General features: G+C 33.2%; 1 protein-coding gene across 2 annotated transcripts in view; it reads right to left on the reverse strand.

Moving 5' to 3' along the window:
• The window catches only part of LOC128242340 (hephaestin-like), a 123,293-nt gene that overhangs the window by 23,089 nt on the left and 76,739 nt on the right, over positions 1 to 23,465 (reverse strand). Inside the window, exon 1 of one of the 2 annotated variants that reach the window (XM_052959469.1) lies at positions 1,097 to 1,258. The exons of the other annotated variant lie outside the window; for it this stretch is intronic. Coding sequence (XP_052815429.1) covers positions 1,097 to 1,205 — 109 coding nt within the window. The 5' untranslated portion in view covers positions 1,206 to 1,258. Of the gene's footprint in view, positions 1 to 1,096; positions 1,259 to 23,465 lie in introns of those variants that run through there. 2 annotated transcript variants of the gene reach the window in all.

Consider the following 23,465-nt stretch of genomic DNA (forward strand, 5'->3'; position numbering starts at 1 on the left):
ATACGCCTCAATTCACATTATTACAAGTATGTTTTATGTGTATTATCTATTAAAGTGACACTCTTATTCAAAATCAATACTTATATAACAACAAAAATTTTGACTGAAAAACCTTTAACTACTTACTAAATAATGCATTTATGGAAAATATGAATTACTGATAACAATATTGTAACCGTGTAATTTAGAGCAGAAAGCGTAAAATATCAAATGATTGGTGAATGCTAAAAGATTTACTGTGGTCTACTATGCAGAAATCACATATGTTAGAAATACCATGTGTTATGCTCATTTCTTTCAAATTGAACTCGGTATCCTTCATAAGAACTATTGTTTTCGACATTTATTCATCTGTTATGGAATATAAAAACACTATTATTGTGGTAAATCTTATTAGGGAGTAAGAGTGCATCTTTAAGTAGTTTGGTCAGTTGGTTTTGTATTCAAGCACACAATGCAGCTTCCTTTTATATAGCAATAACGCAATAACATATTTAAATGATGTCATCAAGCATAGAAATTACTTTATGGCTAATGAACTATGTAAATCATATTTTAATGGTGATTTTCATGTTATTTTAAATGATGTTCTGTGCTGTGCTGTGAATTAAATTGAAGTATAATCAAGTCCACTTTGCCGGGTTTAAATTGCTTAAAATGACGTAATGACGTCATCAAAATGACAACACTCATTGAGTATTTTTCGCGATGTTCCAATGAGTGCTAAATTTAAAAAAAAATCTTAAATTTCAACTGAAAAATCAACAACGGAAAATTGTTGAATCATTTGTTTTAATATTCAGCACAAATGCTCACTCGGTGAAATAAAAAAATGTTCTTGTATTGAATTCAACAAATATTCACTATGCGGTTGGTTTTGGAATATTTCGTTTAGTCTTTTACCCTTTGTAATTTTGATTATAATAATAGAAACATGCAATGGTTTTAAGTACTTAGCAACAAGGTACAAGGACACATCTTAAATAAAAATATAAACGCACTCGCAAAAGCCGTGTAAAGGTTAAAATACCTACGATAATGCCTGTGACCTGATATTACGATGATTGCGAGGACAAATCCAAGTTTATTACAATACCTGATATAACGATGATTGCGATGACAAGTCCCAGTATAACCAAAGCACAGGCCACTCCACAAACTAGAAGTAATCTCTTCCGTGAAGACATGGCGGTTTTTATTTCCATTTTCTATCTTGACAAAACTTAGTGTCGAACGAAAAGCGCACAGCAAGATCGGCACTTTAAGCCGTTTTGTCCCAAAATGGGTTTTCCAGCGCTTCTTATAAGGTTTTATAGGTTTTACTTCATCGAATGGTTATTACTCATTGGCGGTTCAAGGATTTGAAGTTTCGGTGGGTGCGTAATTCAGTGTAACCGAAAATATATAGGAATAACTTTTGATATGAGGCGATTTGGGACTTTTACAGATACCCCCACCCCTAAATTGTGTTTGCTTTATATTAAAATGTAGTCTAAAATGGTGTATTCTATATGTATATTCTTTATACCATAGTGTCAAATAATCTAAACCGGGGGAGGGTGCTCAATGGATGCCCTCTCCTCCCACTGAAACCGCTTGATTGAAACTTTGTATAAGAATAGCGAAGAGTTCAGTGACTTGAACCACTACTAATATCATTTTAGAGTGGCATGGTTCATGTTCTCGTGCACGCAGGTATCAAAATTTATGTCATTTAAGACTGTGTAGCTTTTTATTCGATAGCAGTGTAACCCTTCCAATCAATGCGCATTTTTGTTTCAAATATTTCTATATTTCTATTTTATTGCATTGTTACAACTACAGTTTCCCCTCGCTTATCGCGTGTCATCCCCCTTTCGAAAAGATTTATTTTTCGGAAAAAAAAGATTAATTTCTTTTGACAAAGATATAAAGGATATTTGTTGATTTCAGTGTAAGATCGTATTTTTTCACGAGTGTCGTAGAAAAAAAACCATATGTTCATGATACGTGGGTATTCAGTTATCCCTCATGGTCAGATACTAGTCTAATTCGCTTGAAGACAGGTCGATTTCCAGGTAAAGAGTGAAGACCAAGCTAGGTTGACAAATAATGAGATGTCGATGCGGTAATACCCTCAGTTTATCTGTTAAATGTTATGTAAATATTCCGGGAAGTTCGTATAACAAAGACAAAAAAAAATCAAAAAGATATTTTATCGATGATATACATGTAACATCGTATTTATGTTCGAGCAGTTGTTATCGTCTGTAAATTGTATTGTATGAAAGCAAACGTTCGAATATTCAGCTTCACAATTCAAGAAAACGTTGGGAAAACAGGATTACCATTTTTTTTTCTAATATCGGTAAGTTGTTTATTTCCAAATATATATTTATTCAAACTTATGCTACCTTTTTAAAATATCAAATCATTATTTTTGGCAACATTTTCTGGTTCAAACGTGACGTATTTAGTTTTGATCAAGGAGAAGGTACTACAATGGATTTTCAAAGTAGTTCTTAAAGTTGATAGTTTCGCTCCTTAGTTTACATTTTCACTGATGTTATTTCACTGATAACACTCCATATTTCATCGAAAAGCATGAACGAAATTTATTTATATGGAATGATTTATATGCGAAGTTAATTTAATCTGCGTCGAGCTAACTTTACTTCGATCAGGAAGAGACACTTCGAAATCATTATACAAAGAAATGATTGCAGCCGTAATAGGATTAGTTTAATACGTATGTTTTAGTAAAAGGTGAACGCGTTGTTATGATATCAGGAAGTTTGAATTGAAAAACATATAGCACTGACTTTCACAAACATCAATGCTATTATGTACATGCAGTTGCATGCCCAAAATAATTCATTCAATCACACTGTTAAGAGTTTCTTAATAAAGAGATATTTTACCGGAGTTCAAATTACGATATAAAAACAAATAAAATTTGGAGTGACGAATACCCCAACACGCCACCTGGACACAGGAATGGATAACTATTTCAGTGAGAAGGGACCATAACTTTGTTAATCATCGGTGGATCGTAACCACATTTTTAGTGTTAAACACGCTAAAAAGCTATTTAAATCCAATGTTCCTGACATAAGTTATCTTCCAAAACAACAAATGTTGGCAACTCATAAGTTGAAAAGCGGCCATAACTCCGTCCAAATTGGTGGTTTACTTACTTTTTTGAAAAGCCAAATTAGACCTGCTATTTATTAATGTTGAACATTTGTACCAAAATAATTTAATTCCATCAATCCTGTCATCAGGTATATGAGTTATCGTCCGGACACCATTTTTTTTTTTTTTTTTTTTGGTAGGGGGTGGGGGGGGGAGTTAAAAAGGAGATAAAATTACGTAAAAAATAGATGTGGGTTACCAAAGTTAAACCTGACCTATGCCATGGTGTCAGTTTGTAACAAAGTTTGTTAAAGACCGTTTTTTGATGGTGTTAAACATGTAATACCACTACTACGTCTACCACTACTGCACAGCAACAACGACCACAACAAGAGCAACAAACTATCTAGTTATATTCATAATAATAATAATGGCCGGTCTCAAAGACAAATGACGACCAGATTATTTATTTTGGGATGTCTCTAGAGAATTTCTTCCAGAACTAGTAAGAATGTGAAAAGAAAATAATATCTTCATTTTCGACAGCTTCGATTGTAGAGTAATCTCTAATAACAGATCAACATATTTCTTTGTCCAATAACAAGGCAATATACTTCAAATTTGCCAATACATTTTCTCAGTAATTTGGCAGCCAGTCGTTACTGAATTAAATCAGGTGAACCGGCAGATATAAACAGTCGCTGTCCCTCTTAGTGGGTAGTTTACACAATAGTATGTAGACCACTTAAAGTTGAAGGTTGTGCGAATTCACTTACACAAAAGAAATGCCACTGTGTCGCACTTATTTCTGTAAGTCCATACTACTTCACAACCTTAAACAATCACGAAATAGCAGCATGAAGAACATCTTACGACTGTGCAATACTTTCAAGCCTTATGCGAACGGCAACGGCATCGGTTCAATACGGCCCACCTTTCATTTATTGATGACATTGTAGAAACTATTTCAGGGAAATAAGTTGATACAATACAATTAAGAGTTCCGGGTCATGCCTCCGACAACGGGATCACCGGAAAGATTGCCATTTAAATATTTTGAATAGCGTTATATACGCTCATAAGCGCAGCATTCCTCACTGAACATTAACAAAGCGCCCAACCTGCCGACTTTAAGTGACACCCTTCAGTACATACATACATTACTAAATAATGCAATTATGGAAAATATGAATAACTGATAACAAGATTGTAGCCGTTTATTTAATAGCTAAAAACGTAATTTTTTTAAATGATTGGTGAGTGCTAAAATATTTACTGTGATCTACTATCATCTCATAAGGTAGAAATACTGTGTTTTCTGCACCTTTCTTTCAAATTAAACTCGGTATCCTTCATAAAAACCATTGTTTTCGACATCTATTTATCCTTTTTTGGTATATTAAAACAATTGTATTTATATCAATGTTATCGATCGTTTTTTCAAAACTCCTTTTGTTACTGCTCGCCAAGGAGATTAAGAAACATATAGGAAATTGTTATATGATCGTATAACCTTCATCTTTTCGGGAAAAAGTTGGCATTTAAAAGCAATATTTTTAAAAAGAAATATCCAAGGCCGTTATACTTTAAAACCGTATTCAGTTAAAGTACAATGAACACACTGTACTTCACATTTTATCTAGCAACGTGGACAATATCAAAAGTATTCTTCTGCAATTTATGAACTGGTCCCTAGATTTTTGGACTAGGGCACTTGTGGCCTAGTTCATAGCGGTAAACACGCGATCTGCATTCTCAAGCCGTATCTGGGGGTTCACTGACGTAATGTATTCATACGCTGTATTTTGATTGGATTGCCGTTAGCGAATTTGAATAATCAAAGTAGTACCAGAACTGATTACAATGAAAACATCCAATAAAAATAGTTCTCCTAACAAGACAAGCTAATTGTATGTTCTTTTAATGAAGCACAAGAAATGGATACGTAGCGAGTGAGTTAATTGGGTTAACTACATGAATGTTCTTGCATACGGTCAGATTAAATGCAATAAGAATATGAACATATTGGAAAAGTACGCATCGAAATTTTTCCGTTCAATGCTCTTAATTGATAGACTTGTAGCCGCTTTCTCATTAATCCGAAAAGAGACCAGTATCAGCTAACCACGGTGCCCGTCGCGCTTTCGAAATCTCGTGTGGTTACGTAAACCGAATCAAGCGTGCGGTCTAACAACCAGGATATTTGGTTTTAAAAAAAGTATTGTTATCCTTTGTATAGAATGTTAGTATTTATTTATTAACAGGGATGTTCTTTTTTTCGACATATTTTGCATGTTTCCGTGATATTTTCTTTTCAAATACAAAGTTTATTTTTTAACTAATCATTGCATGGCACTTAGCACTTTTTTTAAATACAGCATGATTTTTGGTATTGATTGTTTAAATATTATCAATGTAAAATAAAAACCATATGCCGCGTACCTGTATATAACGTTACAACTTGTGTATTTGAGAAAAAGTAAATTCGGGTACCAGTCTACTGTATTGACTCATTCACTCTGATCAGAGCGGCCGAATGATTCACACATGTACATGTTATTACTACTTCCGGATGCTGATGATGTAAATTTTATACGTATTTTATTGAGGAAATTGATCAATAAAGTCGCCATTGAATGATTACCACCATCAAACGGATTTATTGTCATCTTGCCGTGGGTAGCATGTTTAATTTGACACGTAGAATTTCAAGCAATACAAGTTCGTTTGATAAAATCATGTGATTTCATTTTTGCAAAATGGAGATAAAGAAATACCAAATATGCGCATACTTATTTATGAAGTTTAATTCTAAATGAAGCCAAATGTATGAATATGTGCACAGCATCTGGCTTATGAATATGATGAGTGTTTACCTATGTGCATAGAAAAGTCTTGGAGCCATTCTCAGTGTAAGTACATTTTGTTCAATGACATTGTGATAAACAATCGCCATTTTTAAAACAATCTTGCCTGCTCACTTTTGATTTCCACTCTTATAATGCACCAGTCAATTGTTACCCCCCCCCCCCCCCCTCGGGGTATATTAGGGAAAAGGGCAGTGTTTTCATCGTTCAGGTGTCCTCGCAGTGCCTGATGATTGCGGTGGTTTTGTCTTCCCGCAAAATATAACGGGGAATTACCCTTACCTAAGATCCTTGGGGAGCGAGGTTATTTGGCAGGGATTTTACCACCAGTTCGTTCCCGCAGGGCAGGGTAGGGTTTTTATAGGGGATTGGTTGGACTGAAACTCAAAATATTCCCCAGACCTGAGGGGGTGCGTGTTTACATTTGACTGGTGCATAAATTACAAGTTCTTTTTCTGAAGACGCTTTGAGCTCACTTTTTGTTTCCTAGCCAAGAATGAAAATCAATAATCAGTCAGAGATACAGTATGGTGATGCATTGTTGATAGATCAATATAAATTTGAAATATTTGATGGAAAGGTATTTGGTTAGATAATTTACAAATGTAACTTTTGAGGGTTTTTTAACATGCTGAAAATTGTGGAGAAAGAATTGAACTTGTGTAAAACATCTGGCTTGTGGCATTTAGGGAACAAAATGAAAATCAACATATTCAATAAAGTTCCCTTATCACCCAATGTTGTGGCATAGTAAAGTAATGAAGATTTAACCTCACAACAGTGTTTCTCAAATGCTGTCCAGGCTTTTTTATGCTTAAGAATAACTTACCTGGCGATGTCAGACCAGAAATCGTCTTGGCATGAGATTGGATCACTATGGATCAGTATGCACCAATCAATTGTAAACACGGCCCCCACATCCGGGGGTATACCGGGGAAATGGGCCGTGTTTTTACCTTTCAGGTGGCCCCGCAGTGCCGGGTCTCCGTGGAAAATACAGTGTGGATGTGGCTTAACCTAATGTCCCTTGGGTGCTGGGGGGATATGGAGGGGACTTTGCCATCAGATCATCTCCGCAGGGCGGGGATTTTAACTTGCGTTGGCTGGACCGAAAGTAAAAGTCCCCGCTTTTCCATGGACCGGGGGGGGGGGGAGGGGTGCATGGTTACAATTGACTGATGCATAAGCTTGCGGATACATTCAAATTCAGGGTTTTGGTGCGCAGTTGACAAATTAACTAATTACTTAAAAGTTTAGAATATATATTTATTTATATAAGTTATACTTTGCAATCTAAATCATAGATTTGAAAAAGGTAACCTGTATCATTAAATGCAATTATACACAAATAACTGTGCAAATCTTTATGAATCATCCAAATACGAGTACCTTGCAGGGTCAATGTTATTTTTAAAAATTATACTAAGAGAGCTTTCAAGATTAGCTTTCCAATCGCATACACAATGCAGTTTGAAACCTTGATAATTCAAACAAATCTTGGTTGCAGACCAATACTATTAAATATTTGATAAGTCACAGACACTATAAGGTCCATTTTAAAGGGGCTGTACTCAGTTAATAATGAAAATTTTTTTTTTTTATAGAAACCTGACATAAACTTGGTATCGATGTGTACAATTAATGCATTGAAACTTACTAACTAATGATCCACAAGGTTTACAAATGATTTATTAATAGCAGTTAGTTCGTGGATTTTCATTAAAAAAAGATTACTAGGTATGTCTACCGAGTAGAATTCATTCCTTATGTGTAATCTGCCGTTGATGTCATTTCGTGATATAAGCGAGTTAGGTATATATCTGGAAATTTCACCCAGTAAGAGTAAGTCTTCTTAGCATAGTGGATTCGACACTGCACTGCATTTTTTTAACATTTTGGTATTTTATTTACAATAACGATACCAAAGAGTAAAATAGTTTATTAAAAAAATGTCCTTAGATTCGTTAAAGAAAACAGGAGCTGTTACAGTATGTGACGAATGCCCCCGAGTGTGACATTGACCTATGAACAAGGTCAGTACATGAAAAGTTGATCTTGCCTTTACTTGTCAAATACATATGGCAAGTTATTTTAAATTGCCTCTGTACATAAAAAATACCATCCATACTTGACAATCTACACTGTTATGTCCTTATATTCAGCATTCCATTGTGAATAAACACGAAGTGTATCTTTCACCTTAGAGGTCGGGACATGGGTCTTGTACGCGACACATCGTCCTGGTATGTCGAACACATGTGACAAGTTATTTTAAAATCTGTCCATACAAGAGAAAGTTACAGCCCGGACATGACAACCTATACTCTATGTCCTTATATGCAGCACTCCATTGTGAATAAACACTAAAGTGTGACCTTGACCTTAGAGGTAGGGACACGGGTCTTGCACGCGACACGTCGTCTTGGTATGTGGAACACATGTGGCAAGTTATTTTAAAATCTGTCCATACAAGGGAAAGTTACAGCCCGGACACGACAACCTATACTCTATGTCCTTATATGCAACACTCCATTGTGAATAAACACTAAAGTGTGACCTTGACCTTAGAGGTAGGGACACGGGTCTTGCACGCGACACGTGGTCTTGGTATGTGGAACACATGTGACCAGTTATTTTAAAATCTGTTTATACAAGGGAAAGTCACAGCCCGGACACGACAACCTATACTCTATGTCCTTATATGCAGCACTCCATTGTGAATAAACACTAAAGTGTGACCTTGACCTTAGAGGTAGGGACACGGGTCTTGCACGCGACACGTGGTCTTGGTATGTTGAACACATGTGGCAAGTTATTTAAAAAAAAGTTACAGCCTGGACACGAGTTATTGAGCCGGACACACGGACGGACTGACGGACGGACGGTGCGATTTTAATATGCCCAGATTCAGGGGCTTAAAAACAACTTTTTTGGTGCCAATCTGGGGTACAGTCCCTTTAATAAACAACAAGTGAAGCCAATGCTGTATTAAATTTGAGACAAACAAAAAGAAGACAGTACAAAGTTCAAAAAGTGTGACCAATTTGAGAATACCTTAACGTAATTAATAAATTTTCATGCGATTCAGACAATTTTAATGCTAGAAATCACAAAAAAACATTCCCTTGAATTATTTCTGTCATAGTTTAAATACATAATCAAATTTCAATGCACAGCATTTGAAATAATTTTAAACAGATGAAAAACTGTTATTTTTAAAAAGCACAATACATTGTATATCTTTTATGTGACCTAGCATTATAATGAATTTATTTAGATCATAATTTAGTGACTTTTCTTGCAATTAAAAAGTCTACAAATACATACGCCTCAATACACATAATTACAAGTATGTTTTATCTATTACAAGTATGTTTTATCTATTAAAGTGACACTTTTATTCAAAATCAATACAATTAATTTGTGTCATACGTCTTTAGCTATTTACTAAATTATGCATAAATGGACAAAAATGATTACTGATAACAAGGTTTTTACCGTGTATTTAATAGTTCAAAACGCAAAAATATTAAATAATTGGTGAATGCTAAAAGATTTACAGTGATCTAGTCTCGTCTCATAAGGTAGAAATACCATGATTTATGCTCATTTCTTTCAAATTAAACTCGATATCTTTCATAAGAACCATTGTTTTCGACATTTATTCAACCTTTATGGAATATTAAAGCAATATTATTAAATGTGGTAAACCTTACTTTGGAGTAATAGTACATCTTTAAGTCGTTTGGTCAGCTGGTTCTACATTCAAGCGCACAAGGCAGTTTCCTTTTATGTTGCAATAACGCAATAGCATATATAAACTGTGTCATCAAGCATAGAAATTACTTTATGGCTAATGAACTATGTAAATCCTATTTTATAATCATGGTGATTGTCATGTTATTTTAACTGGTGTTCTTTGCTGTGCTGTGAATTGAATTGAAGAATTATAAAGCCGTCTTTGCCGGGTTTAAATTGTCTGAAATGACGTCACCAAATGACAACATTCATTGAGTATTTTTCACAATGTTCCAATGAAAGCTAATTAAATAATACAATTTTTGAATTTCAGCTAGAAAAACAACAACATAATATTGTTGAATGATTGGTTTTAGTCTTCGCTACTTGTGATCACATGGTGAAGTAAAATTTACTCTTGTACTGAAATTCAACAAATATTCAATTTTCGATTGGTTTTGAATACAAATGTTATTTACATTTTTACCCTTTGTGACTTTTATTATACTTATAACATGCTATGGTTTAAATTACTTAATTAGTCACAAGGTACAAAGACACATCTGGAATAAAAATATAAACGAACAAGCAAAAAGCCGGTTAAAAGTTAATGAAAAGTCCATGTATATAACAATACCTGATATTACGATGAGTGCGACGACAAGTCCCAGTATAACCAAAACACAGGCCACTCCACAAACTAGAAGTAATCTCTTCCGTGAAGACATGGCGGTTTTTATTTCTATTTTTTTATCTTGACAAAACTTAGTGTCGAACGAAAAGCGCACAGCAAGATCGGCACTTAAAGCCGTTTTGTCCCAAATTAAAGCCCTTGTTATAATAGGTTTTACTTCATCGAATGGTTATCATACATTTGGCGGTTCAAGGATTTGAAGTTTCGGTGGGTGCGTAATTCAGTTTAACCGAAAAAATATAGGATTAAAATTTGATATGAAGTGAATTGGGGCTTTTACACATACCCCCCTCCCCCCTCCCCTAATTTGTGTTTGCTTTATATTAGAATGTAGCCTAAATTGTATTTTGGTGTATTATATGTGTATTCTTTATACCATAGTGTCAAAAGGGGGGCGCTCAACGGATGCTCCCTCCTACCCCCTTAAACCACTGGTGTAATGCGTATGAGAATGGCGAAGGAGTTCAAGGACCACTACTAATTGTATTGTAGAGTGACATGGTTCGTTATCATGTTATACGGGTATTGAGTTATATGTCATTTAAAACTGAGTGGAACAGTATCAAATTGGTAAACTATGACATACGCTGACATATACGATTTTTATGGGTAACCCCATAACTGTATATAACCAGAGTGCGTAACCATTTGCTTTAAAGGGACACAGGGACGCAAACTTTAAAAGTTATATCATCATCATCATCATCATCATCATCATCATCATCATCATCATCATCATATCGATGTCAACTATCAAGTTTGCCTAAGATAACTTTCCAAACGACAACTTCAGAATTTTAAAAATGAAATATACGTTCTTATGGAAATAACACATACCATGATGTCTATCTGAATGTGTGACCCAGGCATAGGCATATCATGTGAGAAATCTCATTGTATATTATTCTTATTGTCATAAAATTGTAACTTGGGTGGCTCAACTGATAGCCTCTTTCCCTTGAACCGATTCTTTTATGAGTACAAAAAGGCGTAAGAGTATAATGACTTGAACACTACTAGTATCATTATAGCGTGTCATAGTACGTGTTCCCGTGGACGGGTTTTGAATTATAATCCATCAAGCAGATTATAACCGCCGAATTTTTATGTGAAACGAAACAATAAATTTATGTCCGTAAGAGTACATAAAGGTGTGTCAAAGATCTCAAATCTACTATCAAGTTTGCCTAAAAGTACGTCCCTGGTGACGGATACGGGCCATTAAAGATGAAACTTATGTCATTATGTAAATAATACATACCATGATGACTTAACATAAATATTTTACCCAAGAATTGACCCGATATGACAGGAGTGAAAGAGAAATTTTATTGTCCCAAAAGGCTACAAGAAAACCATTGATGTAATGCACCAAAGGGCTCATTGAAATAGCTTGTAATAAAGCACCATGTAAGTATAAGTTATTCTTTATTTGGAGATTTTCATGAAACTTAATATTTTCTGTTTTCCAAATGAATATGGGATAATTACTCGTTTCAGTGTAAGATCGTAACAGATTTCACTAGCACCAAAACCTATATTTTACGAGCGCGTTTGACAAGCTGAAAGGCATCTGTGACGATTGGAGTAATTCATTCACCAGAAGTTCTTTGTTTATAGTGAACTCAACTGGCATTATTTCATTATATGAAATAAAACTAAATTATATAATTTAATAGGGTTGGGTATGTGTGAAATTATCAGCATATTGAGAAAATGATTTATTACCTTTGATCATTAATAAAAATCTGAAATTCATCTAATTATTTTATCCTTGCTGTGTCATAATAAAAATGATCTTAACAGCTTTTATTATCAAAAACAAACATAAAAACGTAAAGAAAAATAAAGAGGAATATTTGTTTGGAAATGAAAAATAGTGTACATGTTCATCCGCCTCAATGGTCAATACATATAAAACAAGTATGTTTTTTTCTGTCTTTTAAGTATTTTAGTTTGTTTATTATAGTTGGTTTTACAATCAAGCCCAGCATGCAGCTTCCTTTCATATACGAATACAGCAATAGCATATAAACTGTGTCATCAAGCGTCAAAATTACATGATGGCAAATGAGCTATGAAAAAATCATATTTAAATGTTGAATATTTATTTTAATGTTGTCGGTGAAATTGCCATGTGATTTTAACTGCTGTGCTGTGCGGTGAATTGCTGATATATTCTCATTTTTTTGTCTTTTAAGTCCATTATTTTGAAAAGCATTGCAAACGGTTTTTCAGCAAAATGCTTTATATGTTAATTGATGCGATTGAATCAACGCAATGACAATACTGAAAGTTATCGCAGTTAATTTTGATGCTTGTGATGATCACTTATAACTAATTTATTGTCGTATTCACGTATGCTCAGTGCATTTAAAAACGTAATTTTTGTATCGCAGCATAAATTGATGACATTTTGAAAATGCGGCTACTAAAACTATAAACATTAGATGTAAGAAAACATAACACGTTTACAAAAATATAGACGGCTCTAAATGATAACATGCATATAAAGTTGTCCATATCAAGCACTTTTTCGTCAAAGATTAAGTTAAATTGATCAAAAACATATAAATAAAAATAAAATTAATAATAATAGTAATACTAATAATGATAATGATAATAATAATAGTAATTGCCTTTGTTTGATCGTACACGAGCGTTCAGAAAATGTCCAAAACCGGTGCTGCCAGACTAGCAATGTCTTATAAAGTTAAGTTTGATGCCTTTATCGGTTCATAATTTTCTGACTAATTTGGATTAATTTTGTTTTCATGTCTTGATATTTATAATTATTTTTTTAATATCGGTATGAAAGAGAAGAAATAATTATAATATAAGTGTTTTCAGTTGCATAACAAAATGAAACAAAAAGATGTTTTTAGTTTTAGTTTTAGTTTATTAACAAATACAATAGACAATATGTCCATGAGTATACATTTACAAATAGAGAATTATATGCATGTAAGTAATCAAATGGTCAAATAAATTACCAATGATCATATAAATAAATATTCATGTTTCATGTCATAATAGAGACACAATATAGCATTATGTACATGTATATGACAGCGAGAGATCATTGTGTACATGAAAAACACATATTATTCATAGTAATAATGGTATTGGTTTCTTACATTAAATGCCTTATGTATATACATAGCTAAATTTCTATCACTTTAACATTGTCCGATTGCATTAACTCAACAAACTTTGGTACATTTGGTCTAGTCCAATAATATTTACTAATATAAGTTTTTCTTAAATCACTATACAATGAGCATTCTAAAATAAAATAAAATTCATCTTCTAATACATAACAACACAAACATTTTCTATCAATATATGGTATTGGGTCAGGTTTGTGCCATCTGCCTGACTCTATTCACAGTCTATGTGAAGAAACTCTCAATCTACACATGTCTTTTCTAAATTTGTACATATTAACATTTGTCAGATAAGGTTGTAACATAAAATTACTAACCATTGTATACGATCTTGCACGAGATGAGTTATTTAATTCTGACATCCAATTCTGAATAAACATATCATTTAGTCTTGTTTTTAGCAATGATATAAACATATTTTCATCACCAACTCCTTGGTTTAACCATACATAATGAAAGCCTAGAGATTGCAATAAAGAACACACATCATTTGCCCAAGATTTACAATTAGGTCTTGTTTCAATATAACTACACATATGAGAATACATACCTTTAACATATTTATGAGCATCTAATTTTATAACTTTCAACCAATATCTTATAACATTAACAACTCTCCTAGTGTACAATGTAGTTCTACCAAGTTCGCCATATATAAAGTTATTCTGAGTTTGAATTTTAACACCTAATAATCTTTTGCAAAAATTTAAATGTACTCTTTCTAAAACAATAGAATCCTTTAATCCCCATACTTCTGATCCATAATTTAAAATTGGTAAGATTAATTTATCAAACAAATCTAACTTATTACTAATAGACATATATGGAAACTTAGCTAAATATGAGTTTAACTTGAAAATAGCCTTGGATGCCTGTCCTGCTAAAGTATCAAAGGTGGTGGTGAAGGAACCACCACAGGTAAAAATAATACCCAAATATGTAAAATGTTTAACTATTTCTAAATTGACCCCCTTATAAGAAAAAACAATATTTTTCCTTAACCTGCCTCCCTTTTTAAAAATCATAACTTTAGTCTTGGTAGAATTAACACTTAATTTCCATCTATTACAATACTGCTCTAGTAACAACAAACCCTTTTTTAACTGGTCTTCAGACAATATATATATAATAACAATATCATCTGCATATAATAACAGAAACAGTTTCAGCATACCTATATCAATACCATCAAAACCATTTAACATGTAATACTCTTCAATATCATTTAAATACATAGAAAATAAGAATGGAGATAAGCTTTCTCCTTGTCTAACACCAATCATACATGTAAAGTCATCTTTACTAATAGTATTATGCATTTTAATTCTAGACTTAACAGTGGCATACATAGATTTAATAACATTAAACATATTTCCTCTAATTCCTAACTTCAAAAGTTTATACCAAATGACATCTCTCACTAAAAAATCAAAGGCCTTAGTAAAGTCTACAAAAACTGCATAAAGTCTCTTATTATTTTCTAACAAATAATTTATAACACCATGTAGTACAAAAATATTGTCAACTGTGCCCATATTTTTTCTGAAACCAGCCTGTGCCTCAATATATACATGATATTTTCAGCCCAACAATTTAATCTATTATTTATTACTTTAGTAAACAATTTACCAAATGTACTTAATAATGTAATACCTCTATAATTATTTGTATCATTCTTATCACCCTTCTTATGCAAAGGTACAATTAACCCTTCAGACAAAGCCTCTGGAAAATATCCACAACTCAACAACTTATTAAACAAAGTACATACAACAATAAAGAAATTATTACTATTAATACCATGTTTAAAAACTCATTTAACAAATAATCAGGCCCAGCAGCTTTACCATTATTTAACTGGTTACATGCCTTAACAATATCGTCATGTGAAAATGGTACATTCAATTCTTCAAACATAATATTCAATTCTTCATTCATATATCTATCATGAAAATACAAAATATCTTCATCAGGTTGATAAAATGTTGAATCTGGGTCATTAATAGCCTTAAAATATTGTAGAAAATCTGCATTTGACAAATTACCACATTCTTCCTTAACAACTGACCCTTTTAACATTTTCCAATACATCTTAGCATTTGATAATCTAACACTTTCTAATTTCTTAGTCTGCATTTTATCATACATACATTTCTTTTTTCTCACAGTACTCTTATACAAGCTTCTGGATTCTACCATATTCTTTCTATTTACATCACATGGACAATTTCTATACATGTTTAAATTTTTATAATAACAGTGTTTTAAATTTTTACAACCATCATCAAAATATTAGCCATCATTTGCTCTACATACATGTGCAACACTATTATCACAATATTTTTTAAACAAAGGTGAACATATATCTTCTATAATATTACAGAATGATTTCAAATTGGAATCAATATCATCATTACTATGTGGACTTTCAATGTCATCACACAGTGTTTCAAGCATATGTGTAGTCTCTTCATTATTTAATGTGTTAACATAATCATTCTTTTTGTCATCACTCCACATGTATTTATATGGTATATTATCAACTGTATCATCAATTTTCACATCTTCATTACAAAGACTATTATTACCACAAATTTGTGAACATACCAAGCTAAAACTAACAACACAATGATCAGACAGAATGTTTGGATCTAACTCATTAAAACTGTTTACACAACAGAACATCTTTTTTGAGCATAAAACTAAGTCAATAGTACTGCATCCTGCTGCATTAACAAAAGTATATTTTCCTATATTGGCATCTAATCCAATCCTACCATTTAAAATTCTCAAACCTGACATTTTACAGAAATCTAACATCATATTCCCATATTCATTTACAGTTTTATCTAAATTGCTTCTATGCATATATTCATCTTGTACATAGTCATCTGGGAAAATATCTTCCAAACAAGTATGAATATTATCATAGATGGAACATAACCATGAGCGAGTCCCTTTCGTACTCGTTTGACATGGTCAGAGATCGAAGCAAATAATTACGTGTGAAACCTGAAAAGCGTGTGTGTGTGTTTTCATACATTTATATTCAATTTCACATTTGTTTATGTGAGTTATTTGATATCTGCCATATAAGAATGTTGTACTATAGTTGATGATTTGCTCTCGTACAATTTCATTTCAGCTTTCATATGTGACCAATAATACTTCTTTGCTGTCTCTCACTACCATGTATAATTGAAATGTTAATATATTTGTAAATTATGTAAATATTACGTTAAAATTAAAATAGTTCCATGTAATAAAATATTTTCTGTTCTGGTCAAAGAATTATTATTTTTAAATTCAAACCAAGCTCTATGTTGATAGTTATTTCAAAATGTGACATAAAACGTACCATGTTGCCAAAAAAAATGTAAGTAATGATTTCAAAAATTGATTTATCTTAGGCTTAGATTTACACTAATCTGTGCAAATGAATACATGCCATTTGCCGTTTGTTTTTTTTTTCATAAACATTATTATATAATTAGTAACTAATTTAATATCACAAAGTTTTAATAAAATCGTTACCAACATAAATGGTCCGTGAAATTGTTCAGGACTTAAAACTAACGAGTGGAGTCTTAGGTTGGGAGGACCAAAAATTAAAACGTTTCAAAAGTTCATTTTATTGTTAAGTTTGGAGGAGCAATATATTTAGTATATAAAACGTATATCATTTGCGACATGGTTCGGGGCTATAAGAAGTTGACCAATTTTACGAAATAAGATTTTGGATCAAAAAGCATTTGTATTTTTTCAAAAATGTCTTTCACAAATACAACTTTGTTATTTTATGTCAAAATGCCGCAGACTTCCTAATTAACAATGTCTTGTAGGTTCTTCGTATCTTTTCAGATAAGAAAGATGTTCAATAAAATAATGAAATAATTAGTAGATTAAATTCCTTTCATGGTTACAAAGAGGAAATTATATTTTTTAAGATAGCTGCAATCACCACAAATCCTCAAGATATTGATGAATGGGTAGTAGTGACTATTTTGACACATAAACATTCATTCTGAGTAAGGACATTTCCGAAAAAATGCAAAGGCTTTTTTATTAGAAATCTGATAAAATCGTCTCTAGTAAAAGTTGCTCAACTCCTAATTACAGCTTCACATGTTGCAACGGATAGATATATTATCAAAGATTGAACTTTAAAACGAAATAAAAATCGGTTTTTTAAATATTTTATGTTTTAGTCTTTCAAACGACTATTCCACTGTGGAAGGCACTTAATAGCAACATTTCGTTACTTATTGATGACGACGCCTACTGTTTTCGTTAAGTTTCCCTGCTCGTTAGTAAGATGTTTCATAAACCTTGATTGCGATAATCAGTGAATTTTAACGCCTTGTGTAACATTTTCTGTCACATGCCTTTATTGTCATGTTCTTAAATTGGCAACCCGCGGCTAGCGAACATGTACCTATTGTGAATTGACCACAGTGATGACGTTGCAGATACGAATAAATTATGATATACTGTGTTAATCTGTTTTGGGTCTTTGTTATAAAGACAATTGAGCCTGATAAAGATTTCTTTCAAGTTCAAGTTTATCAATGATATAATCAAAATGTTAAATCATTTCATCCGCGAACGCTGCCCTCATACAAATATTTATCTTATTTTCACTTTTGTTTATAACATACACTGAAAAATCCATCCTGAGCCAGTATCTGCATCGTTTATGTATTATGTCTCAATGCAATGCATCTATGTATGAACCTTGACATTAAGGTGGGAATCTGCAAAATGACACAGTGTATGTGTGAGTTGCTTTACAGTGCTATTCAACGAGGATATGTGTTGTAAAAAATAAAGAACTACTTCCTACAAAATATCAATTATTTCTGATTAAAACTACTGTTCATATATCAATACGGCGATATCATATAAAAACCGTGTCATCAAGCCCAGAAATTACTTAATGGCTAATGAAATATGTAAACACTAGTTTAATGGTGAATATTTGTTTTAATGTGTTCGGTAAAATTGCTATGTAATTTTAAGTGCTGTGCTGTGAATCGAATTAAAGAAGCATGAAGATCACTTTGCCGGGTTAAAATTGTTTGAAATGATATAACCGAAATGACAATAGTCATTGAGTATCTTTCTCTATGTTAACGCTAATAAAATTGATTTTTTTCTTGAATATCAGCCGAAAAATCAACAACAGAAATTTGTTAAATTTTGGTGTAAGATAACAATAATAACAAATTGTAATTCCCTATGAGACATTTGTAATCGCAAGGTGAAACAAGAGCGGTCACAATCAGCTATATCCCCCGCCTCATGGGGCATCTTTTGTAACGAAAGCCAATCAATGGTAAGGGTAGTTTCTCAGGAACATAAGAAATTGTAAAAATAAGAAAGGGCAATAACTCTTTCAAAAAAGGTCAAATTGCATTATCCTGACAATATGCGCTGCATCACTTTATAGTCATAAACGTAAGAGGAGTTGCGAAGAAACCAATTTTAAATGTAAAATGAGCAAAGGGCAATAACTCTTTCAAAAATGGTCAAAGCAGGAAAGCCCGACAATATGCGCTGCTTCACTTTATGATCATCAATCTGTAAAAGTTGGTAGAAATCGCATGAAAAACGTAAGAGGAGTTGCGAAGAAAATCATTTTAAATGTAAAAATGGGCAATAACTCTTTCAAAAATGGCCGAATCGCGAAAGCCCGACAAAATGCGCTGATTCACTATATAGTCATTTATCTTTGAAAGTTTGGCAGAAATCGCATGAAAAACATAAGAGCAGTTGCACAGAAACCAATTTTAAATATAAAATAAGCAAAGGGCAATAGATTTTTCAAAAATAGTCAAATCGCAAAAGCCAGACAATATGCGCTGCTTCACTTTATGATCATCAATCTGTGAAAGTTTTGTAGAAATCACATGAAAACCGTAAGAGCAGTTACAAAGAAACCAATTTTAAATGTAAAATAAGCAAAGGGAAATAACTCTTTCAAAAAAAGTCGAATCGGGAAAGCCCGACAATATGCGCTGCTTCACTTTATGATAATCAATCTGTGAAAGTTTTGTAGAAATCGGATGAAAATCGTAAGAGTTACAAGAAACCAATTTTAAATGTAAAATAAGCAAAGGGCAATAACTCTTTCAAAAATGGTCAAAGCAGGAAAGCCCGACAATATGCGCTGCTTCACTTTAAGATCATCAATCTGTGAAAGTTTGGTAGAAATCACATGAAAAACGTAAGAGCAGTTACAAAGAAACCAATTTTAAATGTAAAATAAGCAAAGGGCAATAACTCTTTCAAAAATAGTAGAATCGGAAAAGCCCGACAATATGCGCTACTTCACTTTATGATTATCAATCTGTGAAAGTTTGGTAGAAATCACATGAAAACCGTAAGAGCAGTTACAAAGAAACCAATTTTAAATGTAAAATAAGCAAAGGGAAATAACTCTTTCAAAAAGAGTCGAATCGGAGCCCGACAATACGCGCTGCTTCACTTTATGATAATCAATCTGTGAAAGTTTGGTAGAAATCGCATGAAAAACGTAAGAGGAGTTGCGAAGAAACCAATTTGAAATGTAAAATGAGCAAAGGGCAATAACTCTTTCGAAAATGGTCAAATCAGGAAAGCTGGACAATTTGCGCTACTTCACTTAATGATCATCAACTTGTGAAAGTTTGGTAGAAAATGCATGTAAAAACGTAAGAGGAGTTGCGAAGAAACCAATTTTAAATGTAAAATAAGCAAAGGGCAATAACTGTTTCAAAAATGGTCGAATCGGGATTGCCCGACAGTATGCGCTGCTTCACTTTATGATAATCAATCTGTGAAAGTTTTGTAGAAATCACATGAAAAACGTAAGAGTTACAATAAACCAATTTTAAATGTAAAATAAGCAAAGGGCGATAACTCTTTCAAAAATGGTCAAAGCAGGAAAGCCCGACAATATGCGCTGCTTCACTTTATGATCATCAATCTGTGAAAGTTTGGTAGAAATCGCATGAAAAACGTAAGAGTTACAAGAAACCAATTTTAAATGTAAAATAAGCAAAGGGCAATAACTCTTTCAAAAATAGTCAAATCGGGAAAGCCTGACAATATACGCTGCTTCACTTTATGATCATCAATCTGTGAAAGTTTGGTAGAAATCGCATGAAAAACGTTAGAGGAGTTGCGAAGAAACCAATTTTAAATGTAAAATTAGCAAAGGGCAATTACTCTTTCAAAAATGGTCAAAGCAGGAAAGCCCGACAGTATGCGCTGCTTCACTTTAAGATCATCAATCTGTGAAAGTTTGGTAGAAATCACATGAAAACCGTAAGAGCAGTTACAAAGAAACCAATTTTAAATGTAAATAAGCAAAGGGAAATAACTCTTTCAAAAATAGTCCAATCGGGAAAGCCAGACAATACGCGCTGCTTCATTTTATGATCATCAATCTGTGAAAGTTTTGTAGAAATCGCATGAAAAACGTTAGAGGAGTTGCGAAGAAACCAATTTTAAATGTAAAATAAGCAAAGGGCAATAACTCTTTCAGAAATAGTCAAATCAGGAAAGCCCGACAATATGCGCTGCTTCACTTTAAGATCATCAATCTATGAAAATTTGGTAGACATCTCATGAAAAACGTAAGAGCAGTTATAAAGAAACCAATTTTAAATGTAAAATAAGCAAAGGGCAATAACTCTTTCAAAAATGGTCGAAACTGGAAAGCCCAACAATATGCGCTGCTTCACTTTATGATAATCAATCTGTAAAAGTTTGGTAGAAATCGCATGAAAAACGTAAGAGTTACAAGAAACCAATTTTAAATGCAAAATAAGCAAAGGGCAATAACTCTTTCAAAAATGGTCAAAGCAGGAAAGCCCTCAATATGCGCTGCTTCACTTTATGATCATCAATCTGTGAAAGTTTGGTAGAAATCGCATGAAAAACGTTAGAGGAGTTGCGAAGAAACCAATTTTAAATGTAAAATAAGCAAAGGGAAATAACTCTTTCAAAAATGGTCAAATCAGAAAAGCCCGACAATATGCGCTGCTTCACTTTATGATCATCAATCTGTGAAAGTTTGGTAGAAATCGCATGAAAAAAGTAAGAGGAGTTGCGAAGAAACCAATTTTATATGTAAAATAAGCAAAGGGCAATTACTCTTTCAAAAATAGTCGAATCGGGAAAGCCTGACAATATGCGCTGCTTCACTTTAAGATAATCAATCTGTGAAAGTTTGGTAGAAATCGCATGAAAAACGTAAGAGGAGTTGCGAAGAAACCAATTTGAAATGTAAAATGAGCAAAGGGCAATAACTCTTTCGAAAATGGTCAAATCAGGAAAGCTGGACAATATGCGCTACTTCACTTAATGATCATCAACTTGTGAAAGTTTGGTAGAAAATGCATGAAAAACGTAAGAGGAGTTGCGAAGAAACCAATTTTAAATGTAAAATAAGCAAAGGGCAATAACTGTTTCAAAAATGGTCGAATAAGGAATGCCCGACAATTTGCGCTGCTTCACTTTATGATCATCAATCTGTGAAAGTTTGGTAGAAATCGCATGAGAAATGTAAGAGGAGATGCAAAGAAATGAATGTGGGCCGGACGGACGCACACACACACACACACACACACACACACACACACACGGAATCGCGCCTACCATTACTATATCCCCTCGCCTTTTCAAGGCGGGGGATAATAAAGACTGTTCTTGTACTGAAAATTCAACTCCTGAAATTCAACAAATATTCTCAATGCAGTTGGTTTTGATAATTTTGATTTGTTTATTGACTTTTTTACCCTTTGTGACTGGTTATATTAATAGAAACATGCTGTGGTTTAAAAAAAATCAGTCACACGGTACATGGACACTTTTGTTTAGAAAATGTACGAACAAGAAAAAGCTGTGTAAAAGTTACAATACCTACGATGATGGCCAGGACTAGTACAAGTATATGACAATACCTGATATAACGATGGTGGCTATGACAAGTCCATGTACATGACAAATACCTGATAGTACGATGACGGCTATGGCAAGTCCAAGTATATGACAATTCCTGATATTACGCTGATGGCCATGACAAGTCCAAGTATATGACAATACCTGATACTACGATGATGTCAATGACAAGTCCAATTGTATAACAGTACCTGATATGATGATGATGATGGCGATGACAAGTCGAAATATATAACAATACCTGATATAACGATGATGTCAATGACAAGTCCAAGTAAATGACAATACCTGATATTACGATGATTGCGAGGACAAGTCCAAGTATATGACAATACCTGATATTACGATGATGTCAATGACAAGTCCAAGTATATAACAATACCTGATATTACGATGATGCCGAGGACAAGGACAAGTATATGACAATACCTGATATGAGGATGATGGCGAGGACAAGAACAATATCTGATATTTCGATGATTTCATTGAAAGTCCTAGAATATAACAATACCCGATATTAAGATGTGGCGATGACAAGTCCAAATATAACCAAAGCACAGACCACTCCACAAACTATAAGTAATCTCTTCCGAGAAGACATGATGGTTTTAATTTCAATTTTTCTTAAAAAAAATAAGTGATGAACGAAAAGCCCGCAGCAAGATCAGCGCTTAAAGCTAGTTTGCCCTAATCTGTGTTTTACCAGCGCTTTTTATTTTATTTAATGATGAATATACAGGGCAGGGCGAAGATTTGTCTTTGCCGCAGGGGGCGTAACTCAGAATGCGCACGCTCCCACCCGATACCGAAAAATATGGCTTCACATTTGATATGGATGAGCTACTTCCAAAAGATAAAAAACAACAACAACATAGAATGAAGTCAAGTGGTGTATTTCTGTATATATCTTCATAGTGTCATAAAACATTAACTGGGGTT

Source organism: Mya arenaria, chromosome 2, assembly GCF_026914265.1.
Source record: "Mya arenaria isolate MELC-2E11 chromosome 2, ASM2691426v1".
In the NCBI taxonomy this organism is placed as follows: domain Eukaryota; kingdom Metazoa; phylum Mollusca; class Bivalvia; order Myida; family Myidae; genus Mya; species Mya arenaria.